At 49.1% G+C, this 25,000-nt stretch overlaps 1 protein-coding gene across 1 annotated transcript; it reads left to right on the forward strand.

Annotated features, from left to right (window-relative positions):
* The first annotated feature begins 1,134 nt into the window (after positions 1 to 1,134).
* LOC116951003 (uncharacterized) lies at positions 1,135 to 24,215 on the forward strand. Its single transcript, XM_076073271.1, has 8 exons — positions 1,135 to 1,299; positions 10,132 to 10,325; positions 11,493 to 11,805; positions 12,790 to 12,837; positions 14,203 to 14,313; positions 18,579 to 18,603; positions 22,992 to 23,098; positions 23,718 to 24,215. Exons 1-8 carry the CDS (start codon positions 1,242 to 1,244, stop codon positions 23,792 to 23,794), a joined length of 933 nt encoding a protein of 310 aa, XP_075929386.1. The 5' UTR covers positions 1,135 to 1,241; the 3' UTR covers positions 23,795 to 24,215.
* The last annotated feature ends 785 nt before the right edge of the window (positions 24,216 to 25,000 follow it).

Consider the following 25,000-nt stretch of genomic DNA (forward strand, 5'->3'; position numbering starts at 1 on the left):
CACTCTGTATGGGGTAGAGTTGCTCTCCCACTCTATATGGGGTAGAGTTGCTCTCCCACTCTGTATGGGGTAGAGTTGCTCTCCCACTCTATATGGGGTAGAGTTGCTCTCCCACTCTGTATGGGGTAGAGTTGCTCTCCCACTCTGTATGGGGTAGAGTTGCTCTCCCACTCTGTATGGGGTAGAGTTGCTGTCCCACTCTGTATGGGGTAGAGTGCTCTCCCACTCTGTATGGGGTAGAGTGCTCTCCCACTCTCGCTCGTGGGCTTCATCAGGGGCGCTCCGGTTCTCTTCCAAATGTATAAACATTAACCTAAAGAACTGCAGATCTTAGGCAAATGTTGATAGCGCTGGCTCACTGGCTGGGCAGCTGCCGGTTTCCCGTTTTTTTCTGCGGTTACTCTGCGATTGTGAGATGTAATTTGCATGAACGATGACTCTACTTCTCCATATCTCCACATATATAAAAACTAAAATTCATATTTTGTTATGATTATACTGCTGGGTAGAGAAAAACGCGGAGGATGGGGGGGGGGGGGGGGTGAGCGAATTTAGAACCTAGTCTAGTTTTTTTTTTCTGCCGGGGAATTGAAACCAGCGAACTCTAGCCCAGTGTACTCATAGCTAAAACAAAAGCAGTAGTCGTAATGTTTGGTCGACATACAGGGTGCTTAAAAAAATGTTAACACTTTTTGGAACTATTGTTTTTTTTCATGGAAAAATAACGGATAATACACGTTAACATGATAACAAATGTAATGTTAATCGCTTCAAGGAGTCGAAGAGTCTCCACTTGTCCGCCATCGTTGTCAACGCTGGCCTGGAAACTTTTCCAGGCGGTCTCCAGAGCCCAAGGGCCGTACATTACTCGTGGTGTTGTTGCAGATTCTCAAAAGTGTTAAAACAAATTTTGAAGCACCCAGTATAACACTCATGTTCAGTAAATGCTAACATCGTACCCGGTTAACGCATGCCATTCATAGCCCCCCCCCCTACGCCGTGCTTTTTCACATCGAAAAATGCCTTAACTTAAAACATTTCTGGTTCCTGCTGATAAGGACTGTGGAGTGGGGGGGGGGGGGGGCGGGGGGGAGTTGGGTAGGTCGTTGCCTAAGAGCCGGCGACCATAAGCAGAATGAGTCGAAAGAGTTTGCTGCTGCAGTGAGCTCGCTATCCGTTTTGCACCTGGTCTCGAGAGTGTGTGTGTGTGTGTGTTGAGGAGTCAGGGAGCAAGTGAAGCCATGCATCTGTACCTGCCACCACTACTTCTGCTGCTCACCTGTGCACGTCTCTCGCAAGGTAAAGCGCGAAACGCAGCGGCTTCGTCACCTTCGCTCGCAAAGACAAACATCGCCCGTATCTCGTCTGAACAGAACTGTTTTCGGGCAAGTGCTGTTAAGCATAGCAACCTGTGAAGGCCGGCAGGGCACACGAGTGCGGGGTGGGTGGCCAGCACCACGCCCGGTCGCCTTTGTCTCCCCCCCCCCACCCCCCAGCGCCGATGTTTTTTTTTACACACCGCAGTGGGTACTCATTTAAGGCTGAGTCGACCTAGGGGAGGCCCAAGACAGGTTCAGATAATGTTCACTGGCGTTGGCCTTGAGGGGGGAAACCGAACTTGGGTGGACGGGTTCGTAGGGCAACGACCTCACCACTCACACACACGCACACCACTCACACACACGCACACGTATAATGTTAGATTTGTTATTATTATGCAGGGTGATCCATTTACACTCAATTGATTGTGAAGAGGAGACTTGAGCTGGTTAAGAAGGATCTTTATTTCGATTTAAAGCTTTTGTGACTGAAGGGATTCATATTCTTGGTTCTTTCAGGAAAGTCAAGTAGAAGGGAAATAATAAAATAATAAAAATTAGCAACAAAATTATCAAGACGTTTCGATTACAACACAGCAATCATCATCTGAGAATTGTATTGTTTAATTTTTATTACTTTATTATTTTTTTCTACGTGACTTTACCGAAAGAACCAAAAATATGGATTTTTATTTTCGAGGCAAACTCACACCACGCTTCCACACTCGTCATCAAAAAGCAACCACGAACCCCTCCAACTCCGTCCCTTTAATAACCCCGTCTCCCCCCTTTCTGCGAAAATTCCCTTCTCGGTTTTTCCCACCCTTTGTTCATCCTTCTCGCACCACTCCGATCAGGATTTGTCCTCCACTCAATCGTCGCATTGTGTGCCGTGCACGTCAATTGCCCCCGCGACCCCTTGACCCTTAATCCGTGGTTGCGTGGCGTTTGTGTGTGAGGATGTCCCGACCATCCTCTACAATTGTAGAGGTGCGGGCACCTGCCCAATGTACCTTCTCGGGCAGCTACTGGCGGAAACGGCCAACTCTGGGGGCCGGCTACTTTGGCCTACACCTTAAAAGTGGGCCAAACGTTTATTTTTTTTGCCAGAGAGGAGGAGAACCCCAAACTTTACATCGCCATACGCGACCGGCTAGCCGATCGCGGCCGACTGGGTGTGGAGTGAGTGCATCATTTATTTTGCTGGGTGGATAGAGGAGAGAGTGAGGGTTCGGGGGGGGGGGGTGGATTTAAGAAACTTACCCCCCTTGTTTCAACTGCCGCATTCCGACTTTGATGTAAAATAAAAATAGGTGATGCGATAAACTGCGTCTATTTGTTTCACCTATTTAGTTATTACTCTTTGGTTATTTCGGTAAAAGTCACGTAGGCATAAAATTAATCACGACGTTTCGGGCGCCAACACAAGCGTCCATCGCCGACGGAGTTTGACCGCTGTACATTCTGGTGTCATCAAGACATTCCATAGCGCAAGGGCCCCCATTCTCCTTGGCCATATTTAAATACACTTATCGTTACGATAAATGACGTTTAACATTTAGGTGTTTTTATTTGAAACGGCTGCCCGCAAAATGAGGGAGAGACTAAGCGAAAGAGCCACCACAGGTTGCTGACTCCTGGGTTGTACACCCCTAGCTGCCACTGCTATTCATTGGCGTAAAATAAAATGTTTCGCTCCGGATGACGCTGCAAAGTATTATCTGTATTTTGATTTAGCGTGCTGATCTTAAAGGTGCATTGAAAAATTTGATACTCCGACTGATGCTTCTGTTGTTGTGGAGTAACTCATGCAGCCAGCTATGGCTTTAGGGTTTGGTGTTACATGTTATTTATGTAGTTTATTGTAAAAAATTCGGTCACAGTCCCTATGATCACTGTTACATTGCAATTATGGATTTATTTTTTGGTGATTTAGAAAAGTTTTTTGGTTTGGACAGGTTTGTTTTGTTGTAGTACGGAGTTAGACTGATGGCCTTAATCTAAGTTTTCTTGTGGTTGTTGTTGTTGTTGTTTGACTTGCATCCCACTGGGATTTTTTGCACACAGCGTTGGTGTACGGTGCTTTTTCAGGAATATTTTGCTGTTTTTTTTCATGGATTTTCTGTTTGCACAGTCACACATAGTCACTTTAAGATGTTTTCTTGTTCGTGTTTTTGTTTTTCGTTTGTTGTGATTGCACCCGAGTCAAGAGCCGAATGGCTCACAGGGCTATACCAAATAAATAAAATAAATAAAATAAAAGAAATAGATAAAACTGACTGTCCCAAAGGCACACGAAGAAAGGCGCCTGCGTGACAAGTTTGCAAGTCTCGTGGAATTTGGGGCCACACACAAAAATAAACATTTACACGTCATAATGCACAGAGAGGCCGGGTGTACAACGGAACGATGTTATATGCAAGGAGCTGACAATTTGGTACTGATATTATTTGAGTCCACGCCAAACAAGACGGCTCGGAGTTTGATTAGTTTCAATCAGGGGTGCAGAGTCATCCCAACGTCCTAAATGGCCTGGAGTCTCTTCGCTAATCACTTACAAATATTACGATCCAAATATCGTCAGCCATCCGAGTAATTGCCTCATGTAGCGTACGGAGCCTAAACCGATAGGAAGCACGTACATACGAAAGAATTGAAACAATCAAACACTATAGAGTACTACAAGTACACAATTGTGTATTTTAACCATCAGCAAAAACAATAAAAATGCTGAAGTGCAGATGTAGACGTTTCTTACGGTGTATTTCACCCCACAGTTGATGACATCGACTTTTATAAGTTGCGTTCCCAATACTTGAGATTGTTTAAATTATTTCGCTGCTATAAATGTTCACGTGACAAGCAACTTTGTTGAGCTATCATTTGTGGCCAGGTCGTTTCTGAAAAACAGCTACGTAGCTCAGTGGGCCTTAACTGGTAAGATATACAATAACTTAATTTGTATATTTTTAAGTTATTTGTTTACTTTTCCTATACTTTGTACTACAGTCGTGATTTTGTACTGTTTGTTGTTGTAAAGTTCTTACCCGCCCCCACTGGACATCTGTAAAAAAAAGCTTTATAGCTCATCGGATTCCTTTCGGATATTCTGATTTGAATCATGGGGCACTTTAGAGAATTCCCCAATTATGAAATTCTGACATTTGTGAGCTGCTGGCACTGTGAACAAAACTGTTTTTTATTCACTCGGTAAAAACGAGGTCACCCATCCAGTCATTCATTCATCCATTAACTTACCGATTCATTCACTTACTCACCCTATCCTGCCTCACTCGTTAATTCACTGACTCAACGATTAATTCACGTCTCATTCACTCACGCATTCACCCACTCACTCATTCACTCACCGTTACATTCCCCCATCCACTCACTCCTAACCATATTCACTCACTCGTACATATTGATGATACATAATCCTTGTATTGCACAGTCGCATGCACGATACAGAGATAATGATCCCCAATGTGGTTCTACAGACCTCACAGGTAAGTGCTGTTAGTGAGCTCCCATTAAGGACACATTGGAATAGAATTACGTGTGGTTTCCAGAACCACTTTTGACCGCCTTTGTCTCTCCAGTGCTGATCTTCATACACTTCTACACTTGTCAGTATTCAGGACAGGTTCAAATATATTACTAATGTTAGCCATGACTGGAAGTTGAACCCAGGTTACTGGGTTTGTAGGCCACTTTCAAAGACAAAGATGCCCGTATAGCCTTGACAGACTTTTTGAGGCAAGTGCTGTTAGCGAGCATTTATGGAGGTCGGTAACAGCACGCGAGGAGGTGGGTGACCAGCACCACGCCCGGCCGCCTTTGTCTCCCGAGTGGCTATATATTGACACCCCTCACCAGGTACTGCACTCGTTTAAAACTGAGTCGACCTAGGGGAGGCCCCGGACCGGTTCAGATAATTGTCCCGAGTGTTGGCCGTGAGTGAGTTCGATTCCCGCTCACGGCCAACACCAATGACTATTATTTAAACCAGTCCTGCATCTGGTGAGATGTGGAAGCATCGCCAATGGGGAGACAAAGGCGGCCGGTCGTGCTGCTGGCCAACCACCTCCTCGCGTGCTGTGCCGACCTCTGTAGGTGCTCGTGAACAGCACTTGCCCCAAAAAGTATGTTAAGGCTATACGGGGATCTTTGTCTTGATTTTCTATCATCATCATCATCAGCCATGGTCAAACTAAAATAATAATAATAGGGAGAGCAGAGATAAGGGCAATGTGAGTGGTCCGTAGATTTGTATGAAAACGCATGGAGTTATAAGCGACATCAAAAACTAATCTTTTTTTTTTGCACATCGTAGTGTCACATTATTTAAAAGGCAGATGCCTGTGCAGTGCGACTCACGACCTGCCCTCGACACCAAGATCCAGGACTTGTCACGGCTATGCGCCGCTTCTCGGTGGCTGCCTCCACAGTCTGGAGCGCCAATCCCTCTGCACATTTTCAGCAGCCTGACTTTCGAGTGACTCTGAGCTTGGCTCCGCGCCTCTGAGTTTATCGGCCGTATCCGCTATTTTTTGTGCGCGTTACGAATTGCATTATCATCATCATTAATCAATCGCCCCAATTGACACGCACCGCGCATCGATAAGCCGGTGCCCCCCGTTAAGCGTTCGAGCCGCCGTGGGCCCGTTGCACAACTCGCGAAGGAGGAAACTCAAGAGGCGTGCGGTCACTGTCACTCCACGGCAGCTGTCGACACAGGAAACAGCCGTCCACGTGTGGTCCGCATTGCGATGGCAGCGTGCACAAGAGACGCGATAATAACAAGCGTCGCCGTTGTCCACCTCGTAATTATTATCCATCATCAACCATCACTGCCATCAACCATCATTTGGAGTTTGCGTGTCTCTCTCTCTCTCCACGCGGTCACGTGCAATTTTCTCCGGGTCCTCCGGTTTTGCCCTTGCTCGTTTAGAATCAACGTCAACGCGTTTCGAGTATTTGGCTGCGATGCATTGCCACGTGATAAGCCACTTTCGTTGAGCTATCGTTTGTGGCCAGGTCGCTTGTGAAAGAGAGCTACCTAGCTCGAGCGGGCCTTACCTGGTAAAATAAAAAAGGAGTTTAGTTTTATTTTTCGATTTAAAGCTTTCGTGGCTGCAGGAATTCATATTCTTGGTTCTTTCGGTAAAGTCGCGTAGAAGGGAAACAATGAAATAATAAAAATATAAAACAATAAAATTCTCACGATGTTTCGATTGCAACACAAGCAATCATCATCAGGTGTGAAAACCACAGCATGAAATGTTTTCAATTTTTTTCAAAATTTTCATGCTGCGGTTTTGACACCTGATGATGATTGCTTGTGTTGCAATCGAAACGTCGTGATAATTTAATGGTTTTATTTTTATTACTTTATTATTTGCCTTCTACGTGACTTTACCGAAAGAACCAATAATATAGTTTAGTTTTAGTTTACCGTCATCGTAATTCTAGTCCATCATCAAATCAGCATATTAATTAATCTCATTATCGTCAATCATTATAATTCCTATAATCATTGACCTTCATCATATAGCATCATCATCATCATCGATATCATCAATTGTCTTTATTCCCTTAACCTAAAACAGCCTCTGAAGTGTCAGGACTCTCTGTACGGAGGGCTCTGCTACATTGGCATATTTGGCCAATTCGACAACTGAGTGAGTGGCTTCTCGCAAGAGAAAACCGGAGAAGCTGGAGAAAACTCCACCAAGAGTTGTCCGGGAGTGATGCCCACAGACACGGCCACACACACAGCCCAGCTGATTTGTGAGTTTCACAAATCTCGGCCCGATCCAGCAAAAACCATTTCCCCTAAAGGCACCGGATCACCGGCGTCTGTCACCATCACGCCAAGCTTACCGTCATCACCACCTGCGCCGCGATCATCATCACCACCTGCACCACAATCATCATCATCATAACTCCTCACCTCATCGCCTATCACCATCACGCCAAGCTTACCGTCATCACCACCTGCACCACAATCATCATCGCCATATGCACCACAACAATCATCATCATCATCATCGTCATCAACTCCTCACCTCATCGCCTGACGTCATAGCGCAGAGGGAAGTTGTCAAAGTGCTCAACCGTATGCGAGTGTTGTTACGCGTGAGACATGTGGTCACACAAGCTGCACTTGCTCAATGACGGTGGTGAAACCTCGCGGAAAAACGCGCGTCCTGCGCGCCGATGCGAAGCCACCGCGCGTCCTCTGCACCACGCCCGACCAGCTCTTTTGTCTCCCAAGTGGCGACGGTTTTTTTCCACACCGGCACGAGGTACCCATTTGAGGCTGAGTCGACCCTGGGGAGGCCCAGCACCGGTTCACATAATCGTCACCGGTGTTGGCTCCTGAGCAGGAATCGAACTCTGGTCGCTGGTTTCGTAGCGCAGCGTGCTAACCGCAACGCTATCGCGACAAAAGACAAAGATCCCCCGTATAGCCTTAACAGACTGTTGGGGCAAGTGCTGTTAGCGAGCACCTATGAAGGCCGGAACTGTACACGAGGGGGTGGGTGGCCAGCACCACGCCCGACCGCCTTTGTCTCCCCAGTGGCAATGTTTACACACGCACCAGGTACTCATTTGAGGCTGAGTCGACCTAGGGGAGGCCCGGGACCGGTTCAGATAATCGTCACTGGTGTTGTTGGCCGTGAGCGGGAATCGAACCCGAGTCGCCAGGTTCGTAGCGCAGCGCGCTGCCCGCTACACTACCGCTATGGCAACACACATGTATACACAAACACATACACAAACTATCGAGGTCTGGGTGTAATTATTTGACCTGTAGGTATAAAGTTGCGGACGTAAAAATGTTTTTTGTTCCTACACCGCAGGAGAGTGGGCACGCGTACTGGCGCGTAGATTCTATCGGCTCATTTCTTGCACCAAAAAACACACACACGCATATTAAATTATGATTTAAAGCTTCCGTGACTGCAGGAATTCATATTGTTTGGGTCTTTCGGTAAAGTCACGGAGATAGGGTCAAAGAAAATAACAAAAAAAAACGAAAGCTACACCTGAAGACGGCCGCTTGTGTTGCAATAGGAACGTCGTAGTTTTTGTTTTTGGATCGTTTTCTTTTAACCTATCGCCCGAGTGGCGATGTTTACACACCGCACCAGGTACTCATTTGAGGCTGAGTCGACCTAGGGGAGGCCCAGCACCGGTTCAGATAATCGTCACCGGTGTTGCCCGTGAGCGGGAATCGAACCCGTGTCGCCAGGTTCATAGCGCAGCGCGCTAACCACTACACTATCGTTCCCCAACACACACATACATACATGTACACGCACAAATAAAGATCTCCTTTTTGCCTTAACAGGCTGTTGGGGCAAGATCTGTTAGCGAGTCGACCTATTGTTTTTGGCCTTTAGTTTATTGTCCTTCCCCCCTCACTTCCGATGAGCGCGGTTGGCAACGTACGATGCGCAAGATAAGTTCAGTGTACACAGGGACGTCTGTGGAAAAAAGCTTCATAGCTCATCGGATTCCTACGGTATGAATTAAAAACAAATGGTGAGGTGAGGGCGAGTAGAGGGAGTGAGAGGCACTCTTGACCACCGGAGTAAGCTCGCAGGAAACCAAACAGGTCTGCAACGTCGCAGATTTTACTCACCCCCGACAGGATTTGCTGGGTGTGCTTAGGGACATTCAAACCATTGGCCTAGCCCCAAGCGGCAATCAGTTACGCAATCAGCGTGATTACCGCGCGGCATTCACGCTGAGGCCCTGTAATTACGATTGCACAAAGTGACAACACACGGTTAGGGTTCACCGTTGAGCCACGGTCTATCCACTGCTGGGATGAACGCATCCTCATCGTGATAATTAAAATTACAATATGATCATGAGCCGATGGATGAGACGGTCTCTCAATCACTACGATCTCAATGATCGCGAGCCGTGGTCTATCCACTGCTACATCAAGGTCTCCTTATCATGGCCATCATGGTCATCATGAGCCGCGGACTACCCACCCGGGTGTGAAGGCCTCGCCACGCCGCCACCATCCATCACGGGCCTGCGATGCCGCTAAACATTTCACTCCCGTACATGAGTCCCCACTTTGATGCGCTGCCTTCTCCTGGCAATGTAACATTTGCGCGATCCACCAAACATCGCTGCCTCCACACTGCCTGCATTACAGGCCACGTGCCATCACCACCACCACGATGATGATGATGATGATAATAATGATGGCATGATCGCCACGATGGTAAAAGCGACATTGACGATGTCAATGATGATGATGACTGATGAAGACCGCAATGATGATGGCGACGATAACAACAACAACGTTGTTTGGTTATGATAATGATGACTGCAACAACAATGCTCAGAACGATGATCACGATAACAACACTGACCATTGATGATCATGATAATGTATGTGATGATGACCACAATGATGATAATGGTGATTGTGATGCTTGATAATTGTGATCACCGTGACGAGGATGACAGTAATGATGATAACAACGACTGACTGATCAAGCGACTGATGATGATGATGATGTTATAATGACATCGATTACCACGAACGATAACCGGCGATGATGAAAATGACAACAACAACAACAAACAACATCGATGGTGACGATGTGTATATGTTGAACTTCTTTCGCACCGTACCCAACCGTGCTAATCGGAGGTGCGGCAGAAGGGCAACAAACTAACACACATAAAAAAAACAAGGTCTTAAGGAAATCCGTTCTTTTTTTTATTTTGACGATGACGACATTTAACCCCGACGATTATCAACCCCGAAATCCCGCAGCGAGACACGAGGCCACAAAGGTCACGTGCTCCGAGCAGCAGGAGGTCACCCTGCAGTGTCCCCTCCCGCCTGGGCGGGAGTCCGCGGCGGCTCACGCTCAGCCCGTCCTCTGGTTCATTGGCAGCGGGCTGAACGGGTCGTGCGCGCACCCCGACTACGTGGAGAGCTTCATGAAAGGGGGCCATCATCGCCAGGTGAGGGGTGGTGGTGGTGGGGGGTCCACAAAGGCCGTGTCAGAGACGCGAAGCTGGTCGGCAACGCCACCACCGCGTTGGGTAGCAGTTGTCAGTGCCACCGCACAAAGGGCTGGACCCACTGAAGGTGGGAGCGTTGAGCCAACGCTGGGCAAAACACCTTGGCATTCCCGGCCAATGCAATGTGTTTTTTTTGCGCCACGGTGGCGAGACTTACATTGTAAAGGTTGTGGATTTGCTCTCCAACACACCAGTGTGCTGTACTGGTAAAGAATTGGCATGTTCTGTTTACGTGACAGACATCTTACTAATTTGCTGTGTTGGGTGGTGGCGGGTTTTTATCGGCACATTTATATTTTCACGATCTAATTCCCCAAAAAAACCTGTTTTATGGAGACTTACACTCCTTGGTCAATCGACTGCTGGATAAAGGCAATGGCAGTTGTGGGGAACATACTTTGGCATTGTGGGCTGGGCGCCACGGTGGCTATGAGATGTTAACTACCTCGCTTGGCACACAGGAGGCCGTGGGTTCGATCCCAACCCTGACGCCTGCTGCTATATATTTGGAGTTTGCCCGTCTCTCTCCCCGTGGTCGCGTGGATTTTTCTCCGCGCCCTCCGGTTTTTTCCATCCACATTTTGAATCAACATCGCGCGTTTAGAGTTTTTGGCTGCAACAAATTTCCACCTGATTTTCGTTGAGCTATCGTTGGTGATAGCCAGGTCTCTTCTGCAAAAGAGCTATGTATATCTCAGTGGGCCTTACCTGGTCAAATATTTTTTTTTTTTAGTGTCAAACCACATGCCAACATTGCACGTTTCACTGCGCATGGTCTGGATGGCATGAGGCATCGTGGAAAGGTGCGGGTCGGATTTGACAGAAGGACTCTTGGCTGTTGGGAGGGGAAAGGTGGGGGGGGGGGGGGGAGCACGTGGATGACAGGTAGGGCGGGGGGGCGTGGTTATGAATGATGAGGGTAAAGACGATTGCCATTGGCACGTTCAACTCACGCGTCATAGGAGAAGTCGGTGGGCCGGCTGTCTCACTTCTCCTGGCTGCTCGAGACGATGACGCCGACGACGTACCGCACGTTGAACTTCTTTCGCACGCTACGTAGCCAACCGTGCTCATCGATGACGACGACGATGACGCTCACCTCGCCAGGCCCTTTTCGACATCAAACACCACCACTTCATCCCGGACAACCATCGGACGAGCTTGGGACGCAGCGACGACGGTTCGAGCCTCACGCTCTCCGTGCGAAACCTGCGGGCGTCCGACTCTGGCCACTACTGCTGCGCGAAACGCGTCCACCGCCACGGCCACCCGGAGGTGCCCCACGCGGGGACAAAGGAGACACCACCCAACGGCACCCAAAATCCCCGCGAGCGCGACGCTAACGCGGGCGCATCGCCGAGACAAGACGGGGCTCACCCCTACAACGTGCTGAGCATCACGGAGCTGCTCGTCACCCAAGGTGGGGCCCGCCCGGTCCCGCAGAGGTGGCCGCGACCAGGCGGTTCGGCGACACAATCTGTCGCCCGGCCTGGCCGACGTGCGGCGCTGCTGCAAGCGCTCGTCTGTCGGGATGGAATTGCGGTGTCCTTATACGCACAGAATTACAGAGCTCGGGTAACTTGGTGGCGCCGGTTCACCACCGCCTGGCTTGCCTCACGGCTTTTTGCCGTCATTAAGCCGCAGCAGCAGCAGCGGCTTTTGGCTGCTCAGCCGTCGAAAAAAAGTTGGCGGTCGCGCTTCCTGCGGCCGTCTGGAACGCTCTCTTCCTTCCGATACTCGGAAGCCACTGGAGCTATGCACTTTTAAATCGTCTAGATTGACAAACTCACTTCTTTAAAACTGGTTTTTGTGTTTAGTTTGTTGTGCTCCCCCCTCCCGCACCTCCGATTAGTGTGGTTATCTACGTGCGGTGCGATAGAAGTTCAACATACACACATGCATCCATTGTCTGCAGTTTTTCAGCGGTTGTGAGATGCAGCTTGCACGAAGGACGCTATATATCTAAAAACATCCAATATTGTTATTACAGGGGATGTATTCTTTCATTTTAATCTATATTTGTGCAAACATTTGGGATACGCACGTGACACAATTCCTTTTGTTCTGATTTAAATTTGCTTCATCGCTGTACTTTATAGTAGCGTGCTTTGCCTTCGTCATCCAGGTGATACACAGGTCACACACAGGTGACGCACATGTCACTCTTGCGAACGGGACTCGACTCTGGCCTCTTGAGTTCTCACACCTGCTTAAAGCAAACGTCAACTTGAACATAAGTGAGGCTCATAATGGCCATGTCGGAAACGCTGAGATCAACCCTCCCTGAGCTCCTGAGTTTCAAGTCCAGGTAGCGGCACCCTCCTGCTAAAGCGTCTAGAGACTCAGTGATCGCCATTCCATATGCATGTATGTGGTATTAAATATGTTACACTTCTCACCCTAGCGCAAGGTGTTGGAGTGAAAACATCGCCTGCTTGCCACGATGGCAAAGGTAAGCAGAACTCGCGGTTTAATCAACGCACGCCACACCAGGTACTCATTTAAGGCTGTGTTCACCTAGAGGACATGCAGAACAAGGTTTACAATCACTCGCCACTGATGTACGCCGTGGCTGGGAGTCGAACTCGAGACGTTACATTCACAGCGCAGTGCGCATGCCCCACCTCAAACTCACACTCACTCTACCCACGCATCTCCCTCTTACTGCCTTGAGCCAGTGGTGGGAATTCCACGTTAATATTGTGGGGGCAAGTATATCCATTGGACAACCACTGTTGGCTTCCCCATAACGTGGCACTATTGTTTGTGAATTTCATCATAGTTTAGCAGAAAAAATAATTTCACGACGTCAACACCAGCGAGAAACCTTCACAATCACAACACAATATTGCTGCGTGTCTAGATATGGCCAAGAGACAGCCACTAAATATCTAAATATGGGCAAGGAATCACCCACTACATGTCTAGATGTGAACAAGAGACACCCACTACATGTCTAGATGTGGACAAGAGACACCCACTACATGTCTAGATGTGGACAAGAGACACTCACTACATGTCTAGATGTGAACATGAGACACCCACTACATGTCTAGATGTGAACAAGAGACACCCACTACATGTCTAGATGTGAACAATAGACACTCACTACATGTCTAGATGTGGACAAGAGACACCCACTACATGTCTAGATGTGAACAAGAGACACCCACTACATGTCTAGATGTGAACAAGAGACACCCACTACATGTCTAGATGTGAACTAGAGACACCCACTACATGTCTAGATGTGAACAAGAGACACCCACTACATGTCTAGATGTGAACAATAGACACCCACTACATGTCTAGATGTGGACAAGAGACACCCACTACATGTCTAGATGTGGCCAAGGAATCACCTTGTCTAGATGTGGCTAAGGGACAGTCACAACATTTTTTAATAAACATTTTTTGGTAGTTTTCTCCTTTGCAGTAGGCGATATAAATGTCGAGTACGGCATCATCACTGATGATGATTACAATGATGATGAATTACAATGATGATGATGATTAACTTCTCTGACCGTAATCACAGTGGTGGTGGTGGTGGTGGTGATGACACTTGTCAGAGTGATGATGACCGCAATGATAAATTATTTCACACTGATAGTAATCTTAGTGATGATGACGACAATCAAAGTGCTGATGATGATGATGGCGGTAGTGATGACGGTGTGTGGTCACAGCGGTGATGATTAAGATCATAATGAAAATGACGATGATGATAGAGACGATCATAGCGATGACCGTTGACAATCATCAAACTACTGATGATGATAGCTGATGATTTCCCCTCCCCTCGTGTGCTTCGCAGCTGATACCCGCGATGTTCTCATCGTCATCCTCATCTCCCTCGTCATCATCAGCGTCATCGTGATTGTCATCACCTGCTTTCGAGCCCAGAAGCGCAGAGGGAGGGTGATTGGTACGTGACACACAAACACAAACACCCCCCGTATAGCCTTAACATAATGTTGGTGGCAAGTGCTGTTCGCGAATAACATCTATGCACATAGACAGCCACAAGACAATGACCCACCGTATAGCCTTAACAAACTGTAGGGGCAAGTGCTGCTAGCGAGCACCTTTGAAGGCTGGAACGGTACACGAGGGGGTTGGGTGGCCAGCACCACGCCAGGCCGCCTTTGTCTCCCCAGTGGCGATGTTTACACACAAGTACTCTTTTGAGGCTGAGTCGACCTCGGGGAGGCCCAGAACCGGTTCGGATAATCGTCACCGGCGTTGACCGTGAGCGGGAATCGAGCCCAGAGGGGGCTGGGTTCGTAGCGCAGCGTAGCGCTAACCTGCTACACTGCATTATCCCCCCTAGAGTGGATCCACTCGGGAAATCCCACGGTAACTCGCTGCCAGCGATTGTCACCGGCGATGCCATTGGCCATGAGCCGCTATAGCAACTTGGCTGGACAGCGGAATGGAGTGACCAGAGTTCTTGACAGCCAGTCAAAGCACGATGAGAGGTGTGCACGCTGGATAATGATTGGTCTACACTCTAGAGACTGACTAGAGGGCTTCAGGCCAGAGAGAGAGAGTTTAGTTTTGCCGTCCCTTTGCTACTGGAGGGGCTGAAACTTCCACTGGTCGTTGATGCTAGCCGTGACCGGGAATTGAACTCAGGGCGTCGGATTTATAGCGGCACACTCGCGTGCGTGTCTGTGGGTGTGTCTCTGTGTGTGTGAAATAAACGAAGGAGGGCAGCGCGAACTGTCGCTCACGTGCAAGCCAGCAGCCGCCGCCTCGGTAACGCAATCGCGGAAATTGCCAAAGTGAAGTGCGCCCGGGGTGACGTCGATCACGCGGTGCCGGGAAACAATACTCTCGATGTGCCTTTTTTTGGGGGGGAGGGGAGGGTGGGGGGTCGTATATATAGAGAGGAAGAAAAAAAACCACCCCAGCAATATATATGGATACAAAACACAGGGCCACATGTTCTTTGGTTCTTTCGGTAAAGTCACGTAGAATGAGAATAAAATAATAAATTGATAAAATAAAATAACACAATAAAATTCTCACGACGTTTCATTCGTTCTATTCTCATTCTACGTGACTTCACCGAAAGAACCAAAGAAGATGAATCCTTGCAGTCACGAAAGCTTTAAATCGAGACAGGGCCACATGTCTCCTTAGTGTGACTCGATTATAATTGCTTGCAGAACAGACGTGGTAAAAACAACAACAACAACAAACACACTCAGACCTCCACACACGTGGTCGTTTCGACTGCTGCGAGAACTGCCGTTAGTGAGCAGACATTGAGGCCGCCATGGTGTATGGGGGTGTTGGTGTGGTCAGTACCATGCTGCCTGCCCTGGGGGCAGTCCATAAATGACGTCACGCACCTGGAGAGGGGCGGGGGGGGTGAAACATTTGTGACGATGTGTGACGAGGAGGGGGGAGGGGGGTTGAGAAATGTGACGTCACATCAAAATGCGCAACTTTAAATAAATATATACAACACGTTCTACTTCATTAAATAGACTTTTTAACAACATCAGAGTGCAGCGCCACATAAAAAAACGCACTACAATGACAATAGTCAATAGTTTAAAGCGATTTGAAGCATGTTTTATTTTTTTGGCGGGGGAGGCAGAGCTTTGTGACGTCATATTTGAGGGGGGGTCTGGCTTTTTGTTACGCCGTGTGACCGGGGGGGGGGTCAAAAATCGTCCAAAATCGCGTGACGTCATATATGGACGGCCCCCTGGCCACCTTTGTCTCCCCCCCACCCACCCACGAATGCTGATGCGTATTTATGCACCACAGCAGATACTTACTTCAGGCTGAGTTAACCTCGAGGATGCCCAGACCATTTATGATATCACTCGCCACTGATGATAGCTGTGTCCGGGAATCGCATATTCGGGTCCGCTGGGTTCTTAGCGTAATGCGCTATCCACTGCTACACTGCTCCACCCCAACTCAGTGAATTTAATCGCCTAAACAAAAGTGCGATGACGCCTGACATGAAGATGGCCCGTTATCCGAAATGTCGCCTAATTCATTTTAGGGCAATTCTATGGACCAATGTATATATATATTTTTTTATTGTTGTTAATACTATACTAAGGGTCGCTACAACATCGACTTTCACGATGCGACGCTATTAACTATTGTATTCTTGCGTATGATGGCAGCAATTATGAAATGCCAGGGTCGCGATGTGCCGCTGGCAGCAATGAGAGGGACTTGAGCAGAGTTTCATAGTTTAATTTATTTTGGTATAGCCCTGTGAGCCATTCGGCTCTTGAATCGAGTGCAACCGCAACAAAAAAAAATACAAAAACACGAACAAGAAAACATCTTAAAGTGACTTTGTGTGACTGTGCAAACAGAAAATCCAGTTAAAAAACATCAAAATATTCCTGAAATAGCACCGTACACCAACGCTGTGTGCAAAAATCCCAGTGGGATGCAAGTCAAACAACAACAACAACAAGAAGAAAACAACAAGAAAACTTAGATTAAGAGAGAGAGAGAGAGTTCGTGTAGCTATGCTACTCCTCCGTTGAAGGAACGCACGTGACACTAACTTTGACGATGTTGCAAATCATCCTGAGAAGTTTCCCTAAACGTTTGCAATTGTATTTCAGATTTTTGTCGGCTTCTTCTTGTAAATCTTGACTTAAGGCTTTCGTGTCTGCAGGAATTCATATTCCGTGGGTCTGTCGGCAATGTCACGTAGATAGGTTCAAATAAATAACAAAAAAACTACAGATGGTGCCCAGAATGCATTTTGACGACCGCTTGTGTTGCGATTGAAACGTCGTAGTTTTTTTTGTTATTTTTTGTTATTTCGTTGAACCTATCTGCGTGACCTTACCGAAAGACCCAAATAATAATCATAATATGTTTGTACTTTGCTGTGCCTCCCTTGGGAATTAGAGATCGTTCAGTATTTCCTTCACATGTAGTTCACTCGACACGAGGCCGCTGTGAGTTTCCCTAAGCGAAGTAACGGTACATCTGTAACGCTCATAGCGCGCAATGCCATGGTGCCCACAATGCAGATGGGGCCCGCAATGCGATGGTGCCCACAATGCAGAAGGTGCCCACAATGCAGATGGTCTTCTTGGGTTCTTTCGGTAAAGTCACGTAGAATGAGAATAAAATAATAAAAAATAAAACAATACAATTCTCACGACGTTTCGGCCACAACACAAGTGGCCTTCTTCCGGTGAAAGGAACAAACCTGTCGGAACGACAGAGATACAGAAGATGAATCCTTGCAGTCACGAAAGCTTTAAATCGAAATGCAGAAGGTGCCTACAATGCAGATAGTGCCCACACTGCGATGGTGACTGCAATGCAGATGGCACGGAGTACTCGACATGCCGTCAATTACTGCAAGGACACGTTACACTCGGCACTAATGTTACAGACTTGCGCGTCTTTCAATTCGAATTGCTGCCGTGAACTCCCGCTGGTTTTTAATTGCATGCATTTTTTTGTCGGGAAATGAAATATGCAAAATGCAACGGTGAAACGATGGTCACGAGACAGTGATACAAATATTTTTTTGATACGGCGCCAGAAGTCTACATCACATCCCATGTGATGTAGACTTGTGGGTTTACTCTCCAACACACCGGTGTGCTGCTGAAGGAGTAAATAATTGGCACGTGTTTTGTTTACGTGACAAACCCTCACTGATTGGCTGTGTCGGGTGGTGGCGAGTTTAACCACACATTTATATTTACGCGATATAAATCTCTCCCCCCCCCCCTCCCTCGATTATGGATATTGGTCGCGAAAGCTTGCTACGTGTTAGACCGGCATCAGTCTGCCAGTAGGGGGTAATGATAGCTATGTACAGTCCCAATAATGCAATCTGCGGTGTGATTTCATCATTAGCACACCAACGATGGGCTACCCCTTACGAATTACGGTGAAGCAGGTAAGCATGCGTTCCGCATCTTTTCGCACGATTATATATTAGTATGCACTAACCGGGGCGACCGCTGGATTTGAACCGTGAATCCTCTGTGACCCAATCGGCGAACGCCGTGCAACTGGGCCAACGTTCGCATTGAGGCGTCGCCACACCGCGTCGATCTTGAACCCAGGCGGGTGCAGCGCCTGCCTTAGAGGGAGGTTAACTTTCTCCCTGACCAACACCGTCGCACGCAATTTGCTGTGCATTGATCTCGCGTGTGCGTCTCTTGTGTTTTGCAGAACGGGAGATGAGCAACATTCAGAGGTGAGGTTCATTCAAAATAAATTCGCTTCAAAAGCATTGTTTTTTGGAAAATTTACTTTTGAACAGAGATGTAATGAGCATATTAGATTCGTTTTAAGTATGAGGAATGTCTTCGCTTATGCAAATAAATAAGGGAAGTGGTGGTGCGGTGGTTAGCGCAGTCCTAACCACTGCACCACCACATACATGGGTTCTATTCACAGCTAAGACTAACCTCATAAATCTATCTGTGTGGGGCTTGAGCATCACCCCCTCGTGAGTGAGGTGGCTTTCCACTGGGTTCTCTGCTCTCCTTCTCAAGATAAATCCCTCCCCCCCCCCCACTGCTCCCCGACATACATTGGAACTGGTATTGGCCGTAACATCCAAATAGTTGAAACATTACCTGCAAATTACTCAATTGGCATTACACATGGGCAGCATCACTCCCAACTTCCACGACAACATGGCAGGACCCCCCCTCAAAGATAAATCTTGAGAATTGGCGAGAATTTCCCGGGCGAAAATACACAGGAAAAAAGGAGATACAATTAAATTAGGGGCTATCCCTTCGTATGGGTGAAAAGTGCCCAACGACCCTTGGCGATCGCGTCCGTGAGAGGCGGTGCGCGCAGACAGCCCTAGAGATTTGTTGAAGCGAAAGCGCTCGCGATAATAAATATTAAAAACAAGCCGGCCGTGTCCGCGGAGGTTGGGCCAGACCGCGGCTTCTCTCTCGCCAGCGACTTACAACTTCCTCCTGCGCTCACAGGGAACGGGGGAAGATGGGATGTGGGGGAGAGATGGAGAGGGGCTGATGGGACGTGGGGGTGAGATGGAGAGGGGGTGATGGGATTTGGGGGTGAGATGGAGAGGGGATGATGGGATGTGGGGGAGAGATGGAGAGGGGGTGATGGGATGTGGGGGTGAGATGGAGAGGGGGTGATGGGATGTGGGGGTGAGATGGAGAGGGGCTGATGGGACGTGGGGGAGAGATGGAGAGGGGGTGATGGGATTTGGGGGTGAGATGGAGAGGGGGTGATGGGATGTGGGGGAGAGATGGAGAGGGGGTGATGGGACGTGGGGGAGAGATGGAGAGGGGCTGATGGGACGTGGGGGTGAGATGGAGAGGGGGTGATGGGACGTGGGGGAGAGATGGAGAGGGGCTGATGGGACGTGGGGGAGAGATGGAGAGGGGGTGATGGGACGTGGGGGTGAGATGGAGAGGGGCTGATGGGACGTGGGGGTGAGATGGAGAGGGGGTGATGGGATGTGGGGGAGAGATGGAGAGGGGGTGATGGGACGTGGGGGAGAGATGGAGAGGGGGTGATGGGACGTGGGGGTGAGATGGAGAGGGGCTGATGGGACGTGGGGGTGAGATGGAGAGGGGAGGGGGTGATGGGATGTGGGGGAGAGATGGAGAGGGGGTGATGGGATGTGGGGGTGAGATGGAGAGGGGGTGATGGGACGTGGGGGTGAGATGGAGAGGGGGTGATGGGATGTGGGGGAGAGATGGAGAGGGGCTGATGGGACGTGGGGGAGAGATGGAGAGGGGCTGATGGGACGTGGGGGTGAGATGGAGAGGGGGTGATGGGATGTGGGGGAGAGATGGAGAGGGGGTGATGGGATGTGGGGGTGAGATGGAGAGGGGGTGATGGGACGTGGGGGTGAGATGGAGAGGGGCTGATGGGATGTGGGGGAGAGATGGAGAGGGGGTCATGGGATGTGGGGGAGAGATGGAGAGGGGGTGATGGGATGTGTGGGAGAGATGGAAAGGGGGTGATGGGATGTGGGGGAAATATGGAAAGGGGGTGATGGGACGTGGGGGTGAGATGGAGAGGGGCTGATGGGACGTGGGGGTGAGATGGAGAGGGGGTGATGGGATGTGGGGGAGAGATGGAGAGGGGGTGATGGGACGTGGGGGAGAGATGGAGAGGGGGTGATGGGACGTGGGGGTGAGATGGAGAGGGGCTGATGGGACGTGGGGGTGAGATGGAGAGGGGGTGATGGGATGTGGGGGAGAGATGGAGAGGGGCTGATGGGACGTGGGGGAGAGATGGAGAGGGGCTGATGGGACGTGGGGGTGAGATGGAGAGGGGGTGATGGGATGTGGGGGAGAGATGGAGAGGGGGTGATGGGATGTGGGGGTGAGATGGAGAGGGGGTGATGGGACGTGGGGGTGAGATGGAGAGGGGCTGATGGGATGTGGGGGAGAGATGGAGAGGGGGTCATGGGATGTGGGGGAGAGATGGAGAGGGGGTGATGGGATGTGTGGGAGAGATGGAAAGGGGGTGATGGGATGTGGGGGAAATATGGAAAGGGGGTAATGGGGAGATGGGAGGGGAGAGATAGAGGGGTGATGGGGAGATGCGATGGGTGGCTGTCTGTGGTTAATCCGGGTTCTCAGTGGAGTGAGTTGATAGTCTCAGCCTGGTCACCAATAACTGCACAATACACCCCCGCTGCATTACATTTGTTTCTGCACTTAGTTTGGCTAAATTCCAGCTGTCAAGATGTCAATTTCGGTTTGACCGTCACGCGAATAACACATTACTCACATGTAGAGCGGCTGAGAAGGTGCTGCTACCTCATATACTGTGTGAACAGGAGGCCACTTTGAGGGAAATGCAGAATCATTCTGTGGATATCCACTTCTACGGGTCATTATCGAACTTTGGGGTGGGGGGTGGGGACACAACCGCTGGGCAATCAAGAGTTACAAATTGACATTCACTGGGGTCAAACGTGGTAGAAACAAAGACGAAAAAAATAAAATAAAACGGATCTTCGCAGTCCTGCTCGGAGGTTTCATCTCGCGTCTCCGGTTCCCGTGGGGAGACGAACTCCGCTCCGGGTTTCCATCCCCCGATTAGCCGTGACACTCCACCCCGATATGTCGGGCGAGTCGATGCAACCAACGGTCGCGGTTCGGTGTGGGGGGGTGGGGGTGGGTTTCGCGATTCCATTCAAGAGTCGATGATGATGTTGATGATGTTGATGATGTTGATGTTGATGTGTTCTTCAGTTATTTTGGGTTTGCGCTTGCACACCGCCGTCGATGCAGCCTCTTGATGGTTCTACTCTGAGGTTCTTTCGGTAAAGTCACGTCGATAGGAAAATAAATCAATAATACATCACGACGTTTCGATCGCGACAACAAGCGGTCGTCCGGAGGTGAAAGAGAGAAACGTGCCTCTGTGACGAGGCATTATATAGAGGGCGGAGGGGGGGAGGGGGGGCCTCTGTGACGAGGCATTATATAGAGGGCGGAGGGGGGGGGAGGCCACAAAGGGGTGAGAGGGTGGGGATAACATTCAAAGAGGGCTTGGGTGAAAGAGAGCAAAGTAATGTGACAAGGAAGCTGAGCTATCAAACTTAACAAAATGTAGAAATGTAATGCAACTCAGAGAGTCGGCTAACACAACAGTTAACACCTTACCTGGTTGAGCAACGTCCTTCCAAAGATTGCTCAATTTTGCATCCATCTTCCCGGTTGAGGTAATGTCCGGAGGCGGTTCAATCTTGATTAGAGGCTCTCGTGACTGCAGGATTTCACACTCTTAGGTTCTTTCGGTAAAGTCACGTAGATATGGAAATAAATAAATAATATATCACCGACGTTTCGATCGCAACATACAAGCGATCGTCCTCAGGTGAAAGAGAGATGGTTCTCTGTTGTTGTTGTTGTTGAATTCCTCCACTGGGCGGCAGCATTGGGACCGAGTGCGCGCGAGGGCCTAACCAGAACTCGTGTTGGGGGGACGAGAACTCCGTTGAGTTTTGTGAGGATTTTCTGCCGTCAACCACGCGAATGTGGCAGTAGTTCTGCAATAACCCTTTCCGCGGGCTGTTCTCTAACACTGAGCGATGCACTGCCCGGCAAGGGTTCAGAATGGACAAGCTGACGTGACACCGACACGGGTAAAAATTTGACAAATTACAAATATTAATGAAAAAAAAAATCACATTAAGATGGTCATCTTATGGATATGTCTGTATGTTGAACTTCTTTCGCACCGTAGGTAGCCAAACGTGCTAATCGGAGTTGCGGGGGAAGGACAACAAACCAAACACAAGCAGTTCTAAAGAAATTCGTTTTCAGTCTGTATGAATTAAAAGTGCATCGCTCCAGTGGCCTCCTAATATCGGAAGGAAGAGCGTTCCAGACGGCCGCAGAAGCGCATCTGAAAGCGCGCGATGCGGTGACTACCGTCTTTGTTCGATGGTCAGGATAAACTGACCTCTGCCACGGGAATATGGAATTTCAACCACTGGCTTTCAATTCACCAAAGGAAGACGCACGCCACTCCACACTCGTACGATCAGCGCGTACTGTGACGAGTCATCGTCTCCTCACGTGTCCCAGCTCATTCCAAACCCCTCCTGTCTCCCTCTCCTCCTTCTCACAGCCCCACGTCTGCACAAGTGATGTCCCCAGACTCAGACATGCCTGTGTTCGACTTCGAGTACCAGCCCGGGCTTCAGGGAGGGGTCTTCCCCCGGCCAAGTCCTCTGCGTGAGTCACACAAACACACTTAGGCAAAGATCCCCCGTATAGTCTACACAGACTATTGGGGCAAGTTCCCCACTGATTTATCTCCCCTTATATGCACACGGTTCACATTTCAGGCAGAGTCAATCTATGGGACAGCCAAGACTGGTTCAGATATTCTCGACTGATGTTTCAGCATCAGTTTATGTGTATATATACTGGAAGAATCCGATGAGCTATAAAGCTCTTGTTCACAGATGTCCAGTAGGGGCGGGTCAGAACAAACAATACAAAAGCAACGATAGTAGTGCAAAGTATAAGATAGGTCAACAAATCACTTCAAAAAGAATATATACAAATACAACGAAACGTATTTTTTTTTTATCTTACCAGTTCAAGCGCGCTCAGCTATTAGCTTATGTTTTTTTTTAGAAGCGACCCAGCCACCCACAAATGATAGCTAGCTCGGCAGCGATTCCCAGAGCCCCCCGACCCCGAAGGTTAACGGGCCTCTCAGGGCCAATGCAAAGCGGCTGAGATACACGGGGAGCGAGACAGGCAGATCAGCGGGAATGCGAAAGGGGGGTGTGATCAGGAGTGCCGAGTGGTTGAGTGCGAGCGTGGTGTGCGCGCGTGGCCACAGAGTCGAGCCTTGACGAGGAGGTGTTCACGGACGAGCACGACAACGTCGCCTCCACGCTGCAACTCTACAGCGTCTAGGCAACTGCGGAGGCCACTTGATGCAACTTTTCCCGCACCTCCCCATCAGCACGGTTGGCTACGTACGCTGCGAAAGAAGTTTGACATGCATGCAATTCGACGCAAACGCCGGGTAACTCGATACGGCTACGGGGAATCCGGTGCAGCTTCGGGGTAACTCGATGCAACTCAACGTTGCTCGACGCAACTTCCCGGGGGCAACTCGATACGACTCCAGGCAACTCGGCGTCGCTCCTAGTAATCTGACGCAACTCAACACGACTCAAAGCAATCCTGGGAAACGCAGTTAAACTCCAAGCAACTACGGGGAACTTGACGCAACTCCAGGCAACTTCACACAACTTTGGGGAACTCAGTGTAACTCAGCACAACTCAACGTGCCTCCAGGATATTCAATGCAACTTGACGCAACTATGGGCAAGTTGACACAACTCTGGGCAACTCAACGCAACTCTGGACAACTCGACGAAACTCTGGACAAGTTGACGCAACTCCAGGCAGCTACAAGTGAACGATCAGTGAAATTGCAGGTCACTCATTGCATTGTTGAATAAATCCAGGCAACTCAATAAAACTTTACATGGCGCATTGCCATTCTGTGTAACTTGATCCAGCTTAGCTTTAAGAGACTCAATGCAACCACACACAACTTGATGTAAAGCGTTAAAAACAAACTCGGATACACGCGATTTCGTGAAACGTTAGACATCGTAATGCAGGTGCAGGTAATTGAAGGAATCCAAGCAACTCAGGGCAACTCTGAGTGGCCCAGTGTAATTCTAGGCAAATTGACAGAATACAATTTACATCAACCCCACGGGGATTCAGGAAAACAAACCCAAAATCTGGACGACACCGTGCCACCTCGGGCAACGAGTCACGTCTCCACGCAGCTCAACGCAACGTCAGGCGACTCAACGCAACTCCGGACAACCAAACACAACTCCGAACAACTTAGGTGCAACTCTCAATTTAACGTCGTGGTGCATATCCGGGCAACTCGCCCAACTCCGGGCAACGCAGTGCCACTCGGGAGACAAAGGCAGTCGGGCGTAGTGCTGGCGACCCACCCCATCGAGTGCCATTCTGGCCTTCATAGGTAGCTCGCTAACAGCACTTGCCCCAACAGTCTGTTAAGGCTTTACGGGGGATCTTCGTCTTTGTTTGTGTGTGTGTGCACTTGCCCTAAAAATATGTTAAGGATAT

The sequence above is a fragment of the Petromyzon marinus genome, chromosome 41, assembly GCF_048934315.1.
Source record: "Petromyzon marinus isolate PM22_M1 ecotype Great Lakes invasive population chromosome 41, UKy_Petmar_22M1.pri1.0, whole genome shotgun sequence".
NCBI lineage: Eukaryota > Metazoa > Chordata > Hyperoartia > Petromyzontiformes > Petromyzontidae > Petromyzon > Petromyzon marinus.

Excerpts from the sequence above, each read along its gene's own strand:
- LOC116951003 (XM_076073271.1), top strand. The coding sequence starts at position 1,242 with ATGCATCTGTACCTGCCACCACTACTTCTGCTGCTCACCTGTGCACGT. Across the intron at positions 10,326-11,492 it reads AAGGGGGCCATCATCGCCAG|GCCCTTTTCGACATCAAACA; the intron begins GTGAGGGGTGGT and ends TCACCTCGCCAG. Across the intron at positions 14,314-18,578 it reads GCGCAGAGGGAGGGTGATTG|AACGGGAGATGAGCAACATT; the intron begins GTACGTGACACA and ends TGTGTTTTGCAG.